Source organism: Eucalyptus grandis, chromosome 3 (genome assembly GCF_016545825.1).
Source record: "Eucalyptus grandis isolate ANBG69807.140 chromosome 3, ASM1654582v1, whole genome shotgun sequence".
Taxonomy (NCBI): domain Eukaryota; kingdom Viridiplantae; phylum Streptophyta; class Magnoliopsida; order Myrtales; family Myrtaceae; genus Eucalyptus; species Eucalyptus grandis.
Window position 1 is genome coordinate 64,660,180 of NC_052614.1, and position 19,622 is coordinate 64,679,801.

At 39.2% G+C, this 19,622-nt stretch overlaps 1 protein-coding gene and 1 pseudogene across 1 annotated transcript; one reads left to right on the forward strand and one right to left on the reverse strand.

Moving 5' to 3' along the window:
* The first annotated feature begins 264 nt into the window (after positions 1–264).
* LOC120292060 (lachrymatory-factor synthase-like) lies at positions 265–765 on the forward strand. The gene has a single exon (XM_039309924.1). The coding sequence runs from the start codon at positions 265–267 to the stop codon at positions 763–765; it is 501 nt and encodes a 166-aa protein (XP_039165858.1).
* Positions 766–2,215: 1,450 nt separating this feature from the next.
* Positions 2,216–3,745, reverse strand: LOC120291486 (annotated as a pseudogene).
* Between the last annotated feature and the right edge of the window lie 15,877 nt (positions 3,746–19,622).

A 19,622-nucleotide genomic window follows, 5' to 3' on the forward strand; every position in this document is an offset into this window, starting at 1 on the left:
TTTCTTTTGGGCCTGCATGATTCCCGTGCCACTTCCGGATTGTCTCTTCACAAACTGACGAGAAGTGCTCTGAGTATATCTCACATGTTCATGGGACCCCATAGCACCCGCCCACGAACATCCACTGGCCAACTGAAGCCAACCTATGAGCACTTGTCCAACACTTATATTTTCTCGTACCCTGACAACTAATGCTTTCACTATTTCAGTATTGTTCAACCAAATGCTAAATGCTAACTGCTGAAGCCTGAAGCCTGCATTGCTATGGCCTGCGAAGCAGAGAAGTGGGAAATAAAGGTTAGTGCCCGAGTGAGAGGCTCCAGTCCGGACCAGATATGGCCACTTCTGCAGGATATTTTCAACCTCCACGAGTGGCTCCCCATGATAGATGTGTGCTATGGAGTCGAAGGCGTATCGGATCAGCCTGGCTGCATCCGATATTCTGCTGTCACAAAAATCTCCAAGGACGGTTCGGAGGAGGTGGTCACCAACTGGGCACTGCAGAAGCTGCTCGCTATCGATCCTGTCAACAAAAGCTTCAGCTATGAGATCATGGATAGTAATATGATAGGGTTCAAATCTATAGTGGCAACAACTGAACTCACACATGTGAAAGATGCTGAAAAAGAAGCAACCGCTATAACTTGGTCCTTTGTTGCAAATCCAATTGGAGGGACTGAGATAGGTCTAACAGAGTTCTATGGTTCTGCTCTCCAACGCATGGCAGAAAGAATGGAGGCTGCTCTATCCACACAAGGGGCATAAATCCCACTTGTCATGTTTGTCTTTCTCGCACCAAATGCATTGATAGGATATTTCCAATAAATTGGGCTACTGTGAAAGAGCGCAGCTCAACAAGTTGCACACCTTTTGTATCCAACGGCGGAAAGTCACCTATGCAATGCAATTAAATTCCAGTCCCTTCCAAAGTGTTCCTGTTATATTCCATTACCACAAAATACCACACGGAAGAAACTTGACTTGAAAAACAGTAACTTCGTCCCTACTTACAAGAATTCTAATCTGAAATTGAATGGCTCCATGTGTCAACCTTCAATGTTATTTTGTAATTCGACAGACACTTTAGTCCTTCTGCAGAGAGGGAAGAACTTTTTCTAGTAATATGTGAGCCTAGAAGCCAGTTCTGATACAAATATTGTGTTTTCCAACTTATATACATGTGCAATAGCATGATTGGAGATGTGGCATCTGGCTGTTAACCAAATGATCGGAGGAACATTGTCTGTAACAATCATCTCTTCAATTATATTAATTAATGGTCTGCAAGGGAAGATAACTAACTGATAGCTGTAAATTTGTCTTCTGATACCATCCGGAATGAATTGACTGTAAACCAGGACCAACAGATCTGCCAGGAGGAATATGACTCATCTGACAGAATGGGCTCTAGAAAATAGGCATTGTGTCCAGATCTTATAAAGCAAGAATCTGGAAAAAGTGCTTCATTCAAGCATTTTGGGGTAGCCGGCAAGTCAGTGAAGTTAATGTCCCCCACTCCTCCTTTTCTCTTTTCATTGGAAGAAAGAGGCAATATTGGAATTAATTGCAGCTTGAAAGCCAAAATAGTGAGCTAATACATCAATTGATTCTCATAATAAATAAGAACAGACGCGAAAGGTGAGTGCCATTAATTAATCTGAAAGAGCTGCAAATAAAATAATTGAAGCAGTTAATATGGAAGAGACAAAAAGAATGTCCTATAGAGCAGACTGAAACTATGAGCAACCTGCCATAAGAAACCTTGCCGCTTTTCTCCACTAAATTCATCAGATTTCCAGTATCTGCCTTGTCTGAAGCAGCTCACATACTATTAGCACTGTGAACGTCAATTCATTAATGCATCATGCACTGTCCCTTTATAGCTTCTTATCCGACGTGATCGACTCATTTAATGCTTTTTCCCAGTAAGAGAAAATCCAAAAGATTCTTCTTGATACAGTACCTCACCAAGATGTGCTCATGAATTGGTTTCCTTCTTATTAAATTAGGCTAAAATCAGCTAGACACCATTGCATTGTTGGCTCTTGCAATACAAGGGCAAAAAAAGATTTTCCTCCAAACCACACATAAACTTTCATCACTATGGCTTTCCAAAGAAGAAAAGGACACTTGTGAAGATAGTGAGAACTAAACTTTGATAATTCCAGGCTGCCATCATCTAACCACTTTTTCGCATAGCTATGAAAACCGAGAACTTCAATCTATCAACTATCATTCTGAATTTGTTGCCAAGCTATAACCTGGAAGCTTAGCAAGTCTTCTCTGCTTCATCACCACTCTCATTTCCTCCACTTCTTTCCACATACCTCTGCTGGCATAAATATTAGATAATACCACATAAACACCGTCGTTCCACGGTTCCAACTCTTGCAAATGCTTAGCCACCCATTCACCAATTTCCACGTTCTCGTGCTTCTCACAAGCACCCAACAGACATCCATAAATAATCGAATTTGCCTTCATCGGCATCCCTTCCACCATTTCTTTAGCCTCATCAAACCTTCCAGCTCGACCAAACAGATCAACCATGCAACCATAATGCTGTAAACGAGGCCTTATTCCATAATATTTCTGCATCATATCAAAGTAACGTTTTCCCTCTTGCACCATCCCTCCATGTACGCAAGCACTAAGTACTCCAACAAAGGTCACAAAATTAGGCTTCACGCCAGCCTCCCTCATGCAACGGAAGCATTCAAGAGCATCACTTACCAGCCGGTGCATCGCATAACCCACGATCATAGAAGTCCAGGATGATACGTTTCTTTCCTCCATCCCAAGGAAAACTTTGTATGCTAAGTCCATCCGACCACATTTACCGTACAGGTCAATAAGGGAGTTGAACATCAAAATATCAGCTTTCTCACTATTTTTTAGCCTGAAAAACATATTTGTGCAATTGAAGTGCCAAATCTAGGTCCCCAATGCTTCCACAAGCCGATGTTACACTGACCAAAGTCACGTCATCCAACACGAAACCACTTCTCCGCATCTCTATAAACAGGTCGATAGCTTCCCTGGAGCGCCCACCTTGGGCAAGACCTGCTATCATGGCATTCCAAGAACCCAACTTTCTGTCAGCATTTTCATCAAACACCTTGCGCGCATCACCGAAATCTCCCGCCTTGGCGTACAAACTGATGAACCCGCTCTCGCAGAACTCATTACACTCCAACCCATGTTTCACGGCGACACCATGGACCTGCCTGCCGGCTTCAAAATCAAAAGATTGGCACACCGTTTTCAAGACAATAGGAAGAGTGTAAGAATCCGGCGGAACGCCCGCTCTCGCCATGAAAGCATACACAAGCAACGCCTTTCTCGGGGCGTCTAGCCTCGCGTACGCTCTTATGATGTTGTTCTAGTGAAACGCGACGGGATTCGAGTCCAACAAGCGGGAGCGGATCACGTGGGCGTGTATCCGGCTCAACCCTCGCCTGTCATCGCATTCGGACAAGAGGGTCGCCACCATCTTGGCGTGGGCTTGGGTCGAGCTCTGCGAATCGGGCTGCTGTCGAGATTGCGCGAGGAGGGAAGCGACGGAAGACGCATTGGCTTCGTGGGCGCCGCCGTGATCGAGAGCGCAAGAGGTGGAGAGCCGTCTTCTTGAGCTGAAGTTGGAGAGCCCACGTCGAAGGTGGCGAAACGAGATCATGCGCTACACGATTTCAGCGCGCAGCTCTCGAGTCGATCAAAGCAACGATCGCCGCAAGGAAAACACGATCGGCAACGTTTGCTATTGCTCCTAGAAACATTTCCAGTACAGTCACGACAACCCCGCCTTTGTCGTTAACTTTCTGACATGAGCATGCGTCGCGCGCATAATTTTCAGGGGTGAAAGTTCTTACTTTTTTTTTTCCTTTCTTTTTTACAATTATGAACTATATGTAATTAAGAAGAATTTTGAATCACTGTATTTGCACTAATAACAGGAGGTGAACGGTTTAAATTTCCACATTCTTAGCCGTGGAGAAGGAAGGTGAGGGGCTTGAATCTTTGCATTCTTAGGAAATTAAGATGGGGACGAGTTAATGTCACGTGTATGTTTTGACTCACACATCTTGAGAGAAAGCATGGTACAAGTATGAGTCTGAGATTTAAAGTAGGAGTAGAGTAGGATCAATTAAAAAAAAGAATTATGAAATATTTTAAAAGAATATACATGAAATAGGAATATGTAATAAAAAATTTGTGCTTATTAGTTATAAAGAGATGCAAGATTTCCAAATCGCTCGAAATTATCATGATTAAATGATTGAACTCATTATTACTACTAATCTAAAGTGCTAAATTCTAGAACAAGAAATTAAAAAATTATGAAAGCTTCAAAACATAGAAAATATATTTGACCCGCCTTGATAGAACGTAAGTTCGGGAAGATCAAATGCAACTTTTTAAAATTCGGGGTTGAACATGCACCGACCTCCAGTTTGAGGGGGTAAATATGAAATTTTCCCTAGAAAAGCTTATGAGGATTTTTCTTTTTTGAGGTCAAAAGCTTATGAGGTTTGAAAGAGTAGGATTTTGAGAGTAGGGAATGCGAACTATCAAATTTCGAAATTAGAAAACACAAAGTGCAATATTGGGACACTTTTCGGAATATATATTTTTTTTAAAAATTCTACCGATACTTTTTTCATTCTCATATCAGAAGATATGTTAAACAAAATGGCAAAAAAACCCTAGAGTGATTAGCACTTAAAAAATATTACTCTGCACTCTGACTTCGAATGAAATTTTTATCAATTTCGCTAATTAACAAAAATCGTTATATCAAGATGACATTATCGTGTTAGTAATATTATTCACGAAAAAATTGTTGCTAATAGAATGGACAACACAATTTAAAGATTTAAATTTTACAAAAACATCGGCCAGAAAATCAAGAATCAACCTAATTCTGTTTCAATAAAAATAAAAAATAAAAATAATAATAATTTTTGGAGTGCCAACTACCAACCAACCGCCATTTAACGGTCTCCCAAAGAATGACGCGAGGCGGCCGTCTTTCAAATTTCACCGCCATTTTCTTCACCATTTAAGCACCTCTTTGCCCCGCTCCTCCACGTCCCTCCGTCGCTCCATCTCCTTCCCCCCAACGCTCCCACGCTTTGGGTCCTCTCTTGCAGTCATTGCGTAGCGAGATCCCTGTAAGTCTCGACTCTCTTATATAACGAGACTGCAGTTGGAATTCGAAGGCTTCGACCTGTTTCATAATTTTCTCTTCGACTCCGGTTATGTTCAAGATCCATATCGATCGCTTCACGATTTTCTCTTTGTCTGGGTATTGGCCGAAAGAATCAAGTGGTGGTTCATGTTTATCATCGTGGTTCGGCGACGAGGATGAGATCATGACAGGGCCATGCTTTATGTAACTATCTCTTTCCTCTCGTGTTATTTCTCCAGTCTCGTTCGATGAAGTCTGAAAATTGTGTGGACATGGTATTTTATCCTGAATATTTCTTGTTCGTATCTTTTCAGCCCAGACGTGGTTCAAGAAAACGTCTTTTGTGAAAGATTCTTGGCAATTCCACTTTCTTGATTCCGGGCGAGGAAACATCGCGACATTTTTCTTTTCATTCATCTGCCCAATTTATTGTCTCTTTTCGCTTTCATAAAGTGGGCGTATGCTGATCTGATTCTTATAGGTAGAATCGAAAAGGTTTGTCAAAGCAGTTGACATTTATTGGTTGACGACTGAATCGAGAGGGCCTTATTGTAGGTTCCTGCTGCTAAGCATGCACTAAGGATGCTGTCAAAAATGTGCTCGGCGACATTACAGTAGTCGATGGTACTTTTGATCCTTTTCTTTTCCTTCATCTGCTCAAATTATCATCTCTTTTCACCTTTAGAAAGTGGTCGGGTGCTGATCTGAATCTTATAGGTAGAATTGCAAAGGTTTGTAAGCGGTCGACGCATATTGGTTGACGACTGAATTGAGAGGGCCTTGTTGAAGGTTCTTGCCGCTGCACATGCACTGGAGATGCTGTCCAAAATATGCTCGGTGACATTACAGATTTAATCAATGGCATGCCTTGTTCTTGGCGATTCTCGTTCCCTCACGGGTGAACTTACTTTAACTACTAAGCTCTTTCGCTTATTATGGATTTCTCCGGATCTCATCAGATTCAGCTCAGGACCTGTGGAAATGGAACTTTCGAAGAGCATAACTACGGTAGGAAGATTGCCAGTCATACATCATCAAGAGAATTTTCATCTCCTCATGCCTTTTTGAGTCCTGCATATCTCACTTGGTGAAATATCCCAAAATCATGTACAATGATTTTCAGGTAGTCTTCTTTTACGTCTTATTATATATGGACGACTATTATGATATCTTGCACATGGCACCAAAACTTGTTGATCTTTTAGGCTTGTTCATGAAAAAATGAACTGACTTGTCACAAGAAGCTTAAGACGAAAAGTTAAAGTTACACCCACCCAACCCACGTCTCTCTCCTTGACATAGTTTGGGAGAGATCATTCTCATGAGATGACCTTACATGCGATGAAAAACTGGTGCGGAAGTGACCCCAACATGTCCATATCTTTAAGGATTTGATAGACTCCATGTGAGATTTTTTAGAGTATAGTGTTTAGACATTTATGCGGGATTCTCATCCAATGCGTGAGTGCTATGTTCACATTGATTATTCAATCTTACCTCCCATGTTTTTTGACATGATATATTTTAAGCCCACTTTGTATAAAAAAATAACGTTGACATTTAACATAAGATTTGATGTAATATATTGGACGACAAATGAGAGTCTTGCATATATATGATTCTACTTATTGATTTAATATGTTAGAATATTTGTTAGAACATTCTGAAACTGTAATCGATTATGTAATTCTTGTTATTTTCTAAAATAACTAGTTTTTTTTGGTTATATTAAATTAATTACTTTCCTATACACATTGGTTTTTTTTTTTTTTTTTGGTAGTGTAAATATCCCTTGATTGTAACACATTAGTGTCAAGTAATACAATACTTTTTTTTCTTATTATTTATCAAAGTCAATCTTTTGGTCTCAGACTTTGTGCGAACTCAAGTTCTACTATGGGGACTCTTTCACATTTTTGTCCGCATAGAGCTGTTCTGTTTATTCGTGTCACCATCGCAGCATCTATCCTCGTCCATTGTCCACAGTTATTGCCCTTGTCCCACATTCCGTTGCCATACTCACAGAGGAATGCTATGTCTCCTTTGTAATGCGTGATGGTCACACACTTGCCGTTGCGGGTGCCTTTGTTGCCGTTCAGGCTAGCCGATCATGGCGATGGTGCCGTTGTGGCCATGAGAAGCCCCATTCAGAGATGAAATGAGGAGGAGGGAGACGGATGGTGGTGAGGATGGAGTTGGTATAAGTGTGGAGAGAGACAAATTCTTTCCACCTAACTTTCGGGCCCAGTCCCTCGAACTTAGCCCAAAATTTAAAGGTTCCTTTGTCACAGGAGATATGCAAGAGAATATTCTCATTTTTATAATTAAGAGTGTAATCAAAAGATGGAATTAGAGAGAAAATCCCCGAGAGCTTGACAAATTTTGTGAGGTCAATACCAATTGTTCTAAAAGGTTAAATTTATAAGTAGAGAAAGACCATATATATATAGAGCATATGAACTTGTAGTCAAGGGACGTGGGATACTAAAACATCCACTAACTTGTAAGCCAAGTTAGGAAGGACATGTGCAATTTTATGAATGGAGGTCGCACACATGAAATAATCTAGGACAAAACTCGACTTTGATACCATGTTAGGTTTCGTGAGACCATTGTCGAGCTTTTACATCAATCTTTCTAACACGGTATCTCGTCCACCCTCTTCCTTTTACAATCATGGAGAACCAATGCACCGGCTTCCAGCAATCCTCATCTGATGGCTATGGCTAGGAATCTGTTTATAGCGCTAAATGGTATTAGCGTCTTCTAATGGTACAGTTAGAGTTGAACACTAGCAAAATTTTCCTAGGGTTTACGGGGCAGAGGATAAGGTGGCAACTTGCTTACTCAAAGAAAGCACTCATGGTGCCTCATGCTTACGTGAATTATTTCCTCTCTCATTTGGTTCACGGCGAATGGTCAGATTTTAAAGATGAAAAGTTAAAGTTACACCCAACTCACGTCTCTCTCCTTGACATGTTTGGGAGAGATCATTATTTGTGACGAGATGCGAGGTGAGAAAAATGAAGGTAATAGGCGCTAAGAACCAACCTTATCTTGGCAAGCCGGCCGCAACCACAGCGGGGTTCCTCCTCCATTTTGCTTGATCATGGAACTTAGGAGTGTGCAACCGGACCGGGTATATCTAGTTCCCGGACCAGCCCACCCGGAAAATAGGGTCAGGAACCGGTTCCCAAAAATCGTAACCGGTTTAAACTGGTCCGCGAATAAGTTTCGAGTGATTACCCATCCGGAAATCGGTTCCTGGACCGATTTTGGAACCGGTTCCCGGACCGGGTTTGTAAGTGGAGTTCCAAAACCCCTTTTCTTTTTCCACCGATTTCTATTCTTACTCTCATAATCACACGACGTTTTCCTCTTGGCTCTTTCAAACACGCACGGCATTCCTTGTTTGTCATTCTTCTTCCTCACTTGCTTCCCTTCCTCACTGGCTCCCTCTCGCACCGTCCGATGGACGGATGGTGTTCGTCGTCGCCAAATTCTTGTGTATCACATGGATTGACTCGTCTAATTTCTCTTTTGTAAGAGGAGTTATACTTGTATAAATGAGTAGCTTCATGTAGTAATTGTGGGAATAAGATTAATATTGAATCTATGTTTGTTACTAATTATTTGCCTTATGATTTTATTTATTATAATTAGCCTTGTGGATCCTTAATTTTTCGTTTAGTCAAATAGTTCATGTGTTTATTTATTATAAGTGTTTAATGTTCCAATACAAATTATGAGGATTACGTTATTTTCTCACGTATTAATATAAAATTCAAAGTCATATAGGATATCGAGAGATTGCAAAATAAGTTCTAATAGAAACATGATTGACCCTAGAAACAGATTGAAAAAACTTGGTGGGTTGAATACGGGATCCAATACAAACAAGGTTGGGTATAGGGTCCAAAAAGAGAACCAGGTTATAACATGGTCGGGTACAAGGTCCAAATCTAGCCCCTACCTACCTTGGATCCGATCACCCCTAAATTGGAATGAATTTGAGCCTCTCTCTCTCTCTCTATCTTCTCGAATTTCCTCCTAAATTTGCTAAACTTTTTTTCTTTTTCTTTCTTTTTAGTTGAAGATTTTGGATCTACTGTAGAGTTTTCTCATTTCTCTATTGTAAAAATGAAAATTGTTTCTTACCCTTTTTAATCTTGCCCGCATATGACCCAAAAAAGGAAAGAAATCTTGCCAACAGATTGCTCTGTTCTTTGAAATTTCTCCTTTTTTCCAAGATTTTTTTATATATTTTTAACAGTAAATATAGTCATATTACATAATCTATTTTTGAAAAGTAACAAGAGAAAAATTAATACACTTTAAAAATTGCATGAATTTCTCAATATGGTAATTTTATTTAGGGTTGACAAAACAAAATCCAGTCCGTTTATCATCAGAGTCACCACTGCCATCACTATCATCTCTCCGAACATCACTCCTCCAAAAACAAATCAAATTGGGCAATCTATCTTTGATTACATAATGAAATGCTTTCACTTCTGACAAAAAAAAAAAAAAAAGGATGTTGACACCGCCAAATGTCGATGACGATGCAACTTCGGAATTTACGATGATTGACCGTCCCCATTTTCTCTAATTTCTCCGAATCACGAGCACAAAAACCACCAGCACGACCTCCGCACGACAACCAAAAAAAATGGGAACTCACGCGCTAAAAAGAACATCACTGACCGCGCGAATTCATCACAGGCGAACGGGCCGGGCTTTGATCACTCAAGGAGACGCGACCGATCTTCGACGGAGACGGCGAGGTAGGAGAGCCGGCGCCGTTCTCGACAATGCGGGAGATCAGACCGTCGATGGACCACTTGATATTCGTCGCGGCGGTCGCCCTCAGGACCCGGAGCGCAGCCTCCTCGCCGAGCGCGGCGAGCTTCCTCTGAGTCCACGCGTTCGGGGAGGCTGGTTCTGGTCACTACAGATTCGGCGTATCGCGTCCTCGACGGGAAGAGGAAGCGGCACGAACTGCGTAGGCGGGAGCGGAAGAAGGTGGAGGAGTGCTCATGGCGATCGACCGCGACGGAGACACTGAAGTGGAGCTACTGCTGTGCGATTTTGTTCTGGCGGTGTTTGAGTTTTCCGGGAAAATTATGGAATCGAGATGGGAAGTGGGCGACTCCTTTTCCTTTCGTTTTCTCGCGGTTTTGGAGTTTCGGTACGGGGGAGAGAAAATGCGGAGGGAAGCGTGAAACTGGGAATGCTGCGACGTTTGCCCGTTCGGGTTCGATCGCGTCGAAGGTCTTGTCCAGTTGTCTGAACCAGGAGCGGGATAATTGCACGTGTCTGTTTTCGCTCCAGAGCGAAATCTTTGTACTGAATTTTTCATTTCAAACGTTATAAATATCCTTTAAAATTCAAATTTCATTTGAAATTACCCGCGACATCACATCTAAGCTCCGGCCCCCCGGGGGGGCGGGGCCCACATGAAAAGTGTACCGATTGAAGGTGACATTAAAGTATAATTGAATTATAAATTTATAAAATAAACTTATCTAAAGTATTTTCATTAGTTTGGTCCAATTTAATTAATGGAAAATGTTGATTTTTTTTTTAATATTTTCTATTTTTTACGTGACAAGAGGTCAACCGTTAGTGATAGCCAAAGGGTAAGGGCAGGCAAGTGTTACCGATTCTACCAAGTGATGGTGGAGCACTATTTTTTTTTTTTTCTAATTTAACTTATATTTTAATTTAATTTAAATATAATCTAACAAGAAAATTTGAATAAAAAGACAGTCATTTTTGTCATGTCATTGCCATGTACGATAAAGAAATAAACAAAAGAAATCATATTAATATTTTCTGTTAATTAAGTTTGATTGAGTTAACGAAATAACTTGATTGTACTTTTATGATAAGTTTTAGAATTTTCAGTACACTTATCCTGAAAATTCATATATTATGAAAGTTCGAGCATTTCGATTTATGAAGAAATCAAATTGGGTCTACCGTGAAATTTAGATTAAGCAAAAAGTAAGACAAACCATGATATGGAAAAGTTCTTTTTGCTTTGGAAATTCAATCTTGCAATTTACAATATCTATTTATTGATAACCCTTCATCTCTCACCTTTCGGAATTGTGGATATTGTCCCAACACTAAATAAGATTTTTAACATGTACTTTTAATATATAGATGCCGTTATGTTGTCTTCGAAGACTACTATATGAATTATTTTTTTGGTCGGTCTATCAAATGAATTTAACATAAATAAAAGTGGGCCAGTCGCAAATTCAAAATAGATCTAAAATAAAAGTCACACTAAAGATCCCACTTTTAATATATGGCTAGTTCAACACACTCCACGAATCTCACACGAATGAAATCAAAATTACGATATCTCATGCTAACACGAAAAACAATTTATAAGTATGATTACGACACACGATATGGACAATCGATCCTGAAAATCTCTATGAAGAAGAGAGATAGTTGTTTGCACCGTTTCACACCAGCGCTGTCCCTTTGATACTTTTTTTGTCAATTTCATATTATAAAAATTAGTAAAAAAGATTACACTGGGATTTTTCAAGAAATTATTAGTACGCTGCATTAAACAAAAAAAAAAACTAAAAATGTGAAAACTGCGAAATTAGGATAATAAAAGTGAAAAATCTAAAGATTCCATAATGAAAGTCTGAACAGGAGATCTTGGAAAAGGGGATTCCAAGGTACATTAGGGGTTGTTTGGCAATGTGCCAAATAGTACTTGATTTTGATTTTTTTATTTCCAGAAGTAGTTTTGGAACAAGATCACGTTTGGTAAAATTTTTGTTCTTGAAAACAGATTTGAAGTAGAATCAAGAATAAAAAAAAAAGTTGATTCTTGTTCTAGGAACAAATCTGAGAATCAAAACCAACTCTTTTTCTTCTCTTTTCTTCTTCTTCTTCATCAATCACCATCTCGCGATCGTTGCCCACCATCGTTCGCCGCCACCGGTCGTCGGAGGCTCGCCGAGGCGGGGTGAGGTCCGGTGAGCTTGCTGAAGGCAAGCCCAGCCATCAGCGAGGCTGGGCAAGCCTCATGACGCCTAGCCCTGCCGATGGCTAGGTGAGGCTCACCCAGCCCCGGTGAGGTCAACCCGGCCACCTGCAAGGCTCAGCGGGGCTGGGCGAGCCTCGCCCAGTTGCTGGCGAGGCTCGGCCAACGAGGGCTGGCCTTGCCGAGGGCCGATGACGCTCCAGTGAGGTTACTGGTTGTCAATCTGGCGACCAGCCACGAGAAGAAGAAGAATAATAGGAGAACAAGAAAAAAAAAAAGGAAAAAAAGTAAAATATTTATTTAAAAATTAAAAGAAATTGATTTGGAACAGAATCAATGAGCACGATACCAAACGCAATTATATTCCAGAATCAGAAATTTTTAACGGATTACCAAACGGCTTAAAATGCTTAGAATTTATTCTCGGGAACATAATAAAAAGAATCATTTCGATCAGAATCTACTCTCGGCAACAAAATCGTTACCAAACGTGCCCTTAATGTTAGTAAATGTGCTAAAAAAAGAGACAAAATGCTAGGAACGTAAAGAGGACCAAAAGAGAGTGGGGGGGAGCGCTAAAAGGAAAAGCGCAGGCAATCCTCCACTTTAACCAAACACTACTGCACTGATCAAAAGATAGAATAAAGATTACTTACACGAGGAGTTTGCCATGCTTCCAAGAGAAGTTTTCTTCGAGAAGTTTTCGGTTTCTTAAGAGATGCTTACTCCTTTTAACAATGTTGTAATTTTGCATTAAAAGTCATACTTTATAGTTCTTCCCCTTTTGATATAACTCCAACAAATTGTAATTTGACCGATCTTGTTGTAATCTAATTTTTAGAGTTCATAACACCAGTCAATAATCTTGAAATAGTCATTTATCTTAAATTATCGTAAGAGAAATGAACTTATCATTACTAATTGAGGGTCAATAATCATCAGTTACTTTACATTTGGTGACTTCTAAATATTCTCACTAGTAGTTAGTTATTCATAATGTTGTAATTTTCCAATCAAGTATCTGAAATACGTTGGCGTTAAGTTTTGGGGTTTGGTCATTGCCATACCTACAGAGGAATGCCATGTCTCCTTTGTCATGCATGACGGTCACGCACTTGTTTTTGGGGGTGGCTTCGTCATCGTTCAAGCCGGCCGGTCATCATGGCCATGAGAAGCCCCGATCGGAGATGAAATGAGGAGGAGGTGGGAGATTGATGGTGGTGAGGATGGAGTTGGTATCACTGTGGACAGAGAAAGATTCTTTCCACCTAACTTTTGGGCCAAGCCTGGTCTCTCAAACATAGCCCAAAAATTTGAAGGTATTGTTATTGCAAAGAGACGTATTAAAATACTGTTGATGTAAAAAAGAGATGCAGGAGAACATTTTTCTTCTCTACGGTAGAGTATTTTTATAATTTTGAGTGTGATTTGTTTATTAATCAAAAGTTTGGAACTGAGAGAAAGATCGCTAGGAGCCTAAAAGATTTTATTAGACTAAACCAATTGTTTTAAAAACTTAAACTTATAGATGGAGGAAGACCATATATATAGAGATCATATGAATCCATAATCAAGGAACGCGGGATGATAAAATAATTACTGACGTACAAGCCAATTTAGGAAGGGCCTATGGAATTTTGCGAATGGGGGAAATAATCTGGGGCAAAACCCAACTCTAATATCATGTTAGGTTTATTGGAACTGCTGCCGAGCTTTTAAGTAGGTTATTCTAATATGATGATATCTCGTCCATCCTCCTCCCTTTTACAATCATGGAGAACCAATGCACCAGCTTTCGTTGATCCTCTTTCGATAGCTATGGCTAGGAATCTGTCCATACCACTAAATGCTATTAGTGTCCTCTATTGGAGGTGAAAACTATTATGTTGCCTGATGCTTACGTTTGGTCCTTGCCACACTTCCAGAGGAATGCTATGTCTCCTTTGTGGTGCGTGATGGTCACACACTTGCCGTTGCGGGTGCCTTCATTGCCGTTCAAGCCGGCCAGCCGTCATGGCCATAAGAAGCCTCGATCAGAGATGAAATGAGGAGGAGGAGGAGGAGGGAAACAAGTGGCGGTGGGGATGGATTTGGTATCAGTGTGGACAAAGAGAGATTCTTTCCACCTAAATTTTGGGCCAAGCCCAATCCCTTGAACATAGCCCAAAATTTGAAGGTATTGTTGTCGCAAGAGACGTATTAAATTATTGTTAATGTAAAAAAGAGATGCAAGAGAATATTTTCTTCCCTACATTAGAGCATTTTTATAATTTGGAGTGTAATTTATTTATTAATCAAAAGTTTGGAACTCAAGAAAAAGATCTCCAGGAGCCTAAAAGATTTTGCAATATCAATACCAACTATTCCAAAAAATTAAACTTATAAATGCAGGAAGACTATATATATAGAGAGCATATGAACCTGTAGTCAAGGGACGGAAATAATAAAAGACCCACTTGTGTACATGTCGTATTAGGAAGGGTATGTGGAATTTTATGAATGGGGGAGAAATAATATGAGGGCAGAACATGGTACTAATATCATGTTAGATTTTATGGAACTATTGTCAAGCTTTTAAGTTAGTCTTTCTAACATAGTATCTTGTCCATCCTCTTCCTTCTACGATCATGGAGAACCAATGCACCAGCTTTTGTCAATCCTCTTCCGATAGCTATGGTTAGGAATCTGTCCATATCACTGAATGGTATTAGTGTCCTCTACTGGTCGGATCAGAGGTGAACACTATCATGGTGCCTATCACTTACGTGAAAGACATTTCCTCTCTTTTTGTTGGTTGATTACCACATAATTTGGTCAATTTCCTCTCTCGCATTTAGTCCCCAACGATTGGTCACATCATAAGATGAAAAGTTAAAGTTACACCCACCCAACCCACGTCTCTCTCCTTGACATAGTTTGAGAGAGATCATTCTCATGAGATGACCTTATGCAATGAAATTTGTGCGGAAGTGACCCCAACATGTCCATATCTTTAAGGATTTGATAGACTCCATGTGAGATTTTTTAGACTATAGTGTTTAGATATTTATGCGGGATTCTCATCCTATGCGTGAGTGCTATGTTCACATTGATTATTCAATCTTACCTCCCATGTTTTGACATGATATATTTTACAACCACTTTGTATCAAACAATAACGTTTACATTTAACATAAGATTTGATTTAATATAGTGGTCATTAACCCACTTTTGAAATATTAGTTTATGTTCATTTTATTCCTTAGGCTATGTGAAATCAATATAAACGAAAAGACTCCATTGAACATTTTACAAATAGTTTAATGATCATCTTGAAGAAATTAAAAGTGTCGTGATAAGATTACATATTTGATAAAAATTTAGTGATCATCAAATAAAAAATCATGGATCTGTAATATCATTCTTTTAAGGCTAAGGCAAAATGCAACAACACTAGGAAAATGGATGATGGGATTTCAAATACATGTTTAACACATGTTATCAATTGTTTCACATGTGGTCTCGATTGGAGTAAGATGTCCTGTCATTTTCATGACTCTATCGGGCTTAATTGGACTCTGGTACGAATGCCAACTGACGTTAGATGACCCATGACAACCGATGGAACGGGAAATGACACGATAAAATGTCATATGCTAAGTCTTGTCCCCATAAATGATTAGAAAAACCAAAAGCAAAACCAAAGAGAGGATTACCAACTTGACAAAAAACAAGATGTAAGGTGGTCGTCATTCCGAAAAATTATTCAATCAATTTTAAATATATATTTTTATTATCGACAATCATTTACGTTTAAACATTTTCGTGAATAAATGAAATCTTTTTTTGTCTATTTATTTGTGTGAGCAAAATAAACGATTAAAAAATATTTTCAAGTGGGCAAAGGGTTTACCATAATTCACATATTTCTTAATAAAGAGAAAATAGAAAGCATCAACCCTTCTTTAAAAATAACTAACTTTTGTCATTTCCAATTTCCCAGTCCCATTTTTGGGATTTGATATTTAGTGAATGGTAATCACTATTTACCCGAGCAAGACAAACCGTGTTCAAGATGATAAGTGGAAATTGATGTATATCGAAAGCCCATTTGGCTCCCATCGTACGAATTTGAATTATTAATCCCATAGCCAAACAAGTAATGGAAAGCAGACGAAGCCCAATGAGAAAATCGTCGGATTATGTGGAACCCAATTAGACTTGAATGCTTTACAAGGAAATGACACAAATGGTGTCGCAACTTTGATGCAACGTACAATGTCATCCATGAACTTTTTATTTATGCGATGTGGTTATTGAACTTTGGCCCAATGGGCAATGTCGTCTTTGCATTTAGAGCTGTCAAAATGGTCATTAACCCACTTTTGAAATATTAGTTTATGTTCATTTTATTCCTTAGGATATGTAAAATCAATACAGACGAAAAGACTGCATTGAACATTTTACAAATAGTTCAATGATCATATTGAATAAATTAAAAGTGTCGTGATAAGATTTCATATTTGATCAAAATTTAGTGATCATCAAATAAAAAATCATGGATTTGTGATATCATTCTTTTAAGGCTAAGGCAAAATGCAACAACACTAGGAAAATGGATGATGGGATTTCAAATACATGTTTAACACATGTTATCAATTGTTTCACATGTGGTCTCGATTGGAGTGCGATGTCCTGTCATTTTCATGACTCTATCGGGCTTAATTGGACTCTGGTACGAATGCCAACCGACGTTAGATGACCCATGACAACCGATGGAACGGGAAATGACACGATAAAATGTCATATGCTAAGTTTTGTCCCCATAAATGATTAGAAAAACCAAAAGCAAAACCAAAGAGAGGATTACCAACTTGACAAAAAACAAGATGTAAGGTGGTCGTAATTCCGAAAAATTATTCAATCAATTTTAAATTTATTGTATAGATATTAAATTAGTTCTAAATTTTGTAATTTTCCTATTTTAATTTTTAATTTTTGCGTAAAATTCAAATGTAGTCTTTTCGTTTGATTTTCATAGGAAATTACTAATGTAGCAACGTGCCACATAGGATAGTTGGTGATGATTGTACCATCATATCATCAATTTTTAGTGAAAATTGAGAGAAACAGCCGTAAAGGTTTAAGACTAACTTCGTAATTTGAAAAATTTAAGAATGAATTAGCATTGGTACGATATGTTTGTAATTGATTGAGAATTTTCCTGTCTTAATTCCCCATTTCAGTATTTTTACCGTGCTAAAAGTACAAAGTTAGGAGCATTAGAAGTCCTTTGAAAAGCACTAGAAGCAAAATTAAGAAATTAACATTTGACACGTAAATCAAAAGATATAATGATGAGTCCTATAAGATTTTACATTGAAAAGTTATTGTATAATCGGTAGGTGACACCTAAGTTGGAAGACCGTAATTTGGTTGCATCAGAAGATAGATTATTACAAAAAAGGAAATGCATTAAACCAGGACAAACAAAGCTATAACATGTAAATCCTAACCAAGAGAAAACTACACCGAACTTAAACCTACATGCCTATAACGGGGTTAAGTGTATAGTTAATAGTTAGATGCAACGTAGCATTGTAACTACATGACTAAGATATAAATAAGAGAGAACTTGTTGCAAAAATTAGAATATTCATACTTAAATTATTAATGAGGAAGATAACTAAAATTAAATTCAGATGCTAATTAAAACCAATCGAAAAAAAAAAAAAACAAGATAACTTAATTGTGATGCAATCTCAATCTTAAATCCCAATTGTAATGATAAACCACTGTCCTAAGATAATTTTGTTTATTTATTTGCAGAAAACTGCTATCCTAAGATTAGGCACATAATTAAAAAGTAAAATGAGGAGTGAGATACAAGTTCTTACATAGAAAACTACCATACATTTCTTTCTTTGGTAGATTAGGTTTTTGGGGCTTGGCTTCTTTGAGTTTCATTAAATGAGGAAAATTGGGAAAAGTGTTAAAGTTCTAAACCTTTAATAGTTGTACCAATTTAGTCTAAATCTTTTATTGGTGCCAATTGTAACGATCTGGGTCCCACTGTATAATATTGTCCGCTTTGGACACTGAGTCCTCACGGCTTTAAAACGAGTCGTATGGGGTAAAAGCCTCGGCCCTCGGCCACCTTCCCCCAACCTAGTATTGTCCGCTTTGGAGGCATGCATGCAACAACCTCCTCCTCACGGGTTTGTTTTCAGCGCAACGAAAGCATACATGAAACGTGTCACACAGATTAGAGAGATCCCAAGCCTTATAAACTAGCCCAGGACTCCCCCCCAAGCGATGTGGGACTAGAGAGGACCCCTCCCCTTCCTTGGGCTGTCACACTCTCCACCCCTTAAGAGCACAACGTCCTCGCCGTGACCCCCACACGCGGTCAGGAGTCAGTTTTGATACCATTTGTAACGACTCGGGTCTCACTGTGTAATATTGTTCGTTTTGGACACTGAGTCCTCACGGCTTTAAAATGTGTCGTCTGGGGTAAAGGCCTCGGCCCTCGGCTACCTTCCCCCAACCCAATATTGTCGACTTTGGAGGCATGCACGCAGCAACCTCCTCCTCATGGGTTTGTTTTCAGCGAAGCGGAAGCATACATGACACGTGTCACATAGATTAGAAGAACCCAAAGCCTTATAAACTAGCCCAGGACTCCCCCCTTAAGCGATATGGGACTAGAGAGGACCCCTTCCCTTCCTTGGGCTGTCACACCAATTTAGTTCTAATTTTTTTGATTTGGTGCCAATTTAGTATTTCTGACTAATTTTGGCTAGATTTTGTTGATGTGGACATCGATTGACTAACGTAGCACAGCCGAAGTGGATTATTTTTCATAATATTTTAATATTTTCTCGATTTTTTAAATTTTATTTTATTTTATTTTTCATTTTCCTTTGCTTTTTTCCTTCTCGCCCCCTTAATATAGCTAGTTGCTGAACCTTGGTGATTGGCTAGAGGTGATAGCCGGCGAGATTGAGGTCGATCTCTTTGCTCTTTGGCAAGCCTCATTAGCCACTGGCAAGGCTACACCTTGTCGGATTTGGCTAGGTTGAGCTTCACCTATGGCCCGCGAAGGTGAGCCTTGCTAGGCCAGCGCAAGGCCACCATTGCGGCTTGGATGGCCTTGAGCAAGCCTCACTAGATTTGGCAAGGGCGAGTCTCGCCACCCAGCATGAGGCTACCCTTGCAACCTTTGGCGAGGGCTCGAGCTAGCAATCAGTTGGAGGAAGGGGGAGGAGAAAGAAAAAAAGAAAAAAGAAAAGAAAAGAATTTTTTTTTGAAAGATATTATAATATTATTAAAAATTGTCCACATCAACTAACCGGCATTTACGTCAATAAAATCTAGTCAAAATTAGCTAGAAGAACTGAATTGGCACCGAGTCAAAAGATTTAATACTAAATTAGC

Bases quoted from the DNA above. Each gene is read 5' to 3' on its own strand.
- LOC120292060 (XM_039309924.1), top strand. From the start codon at position 265: ATGGCCTGCGAAGCAGAGAAGTGGGAAATAAAGGTTAGTGCCCGAGTG.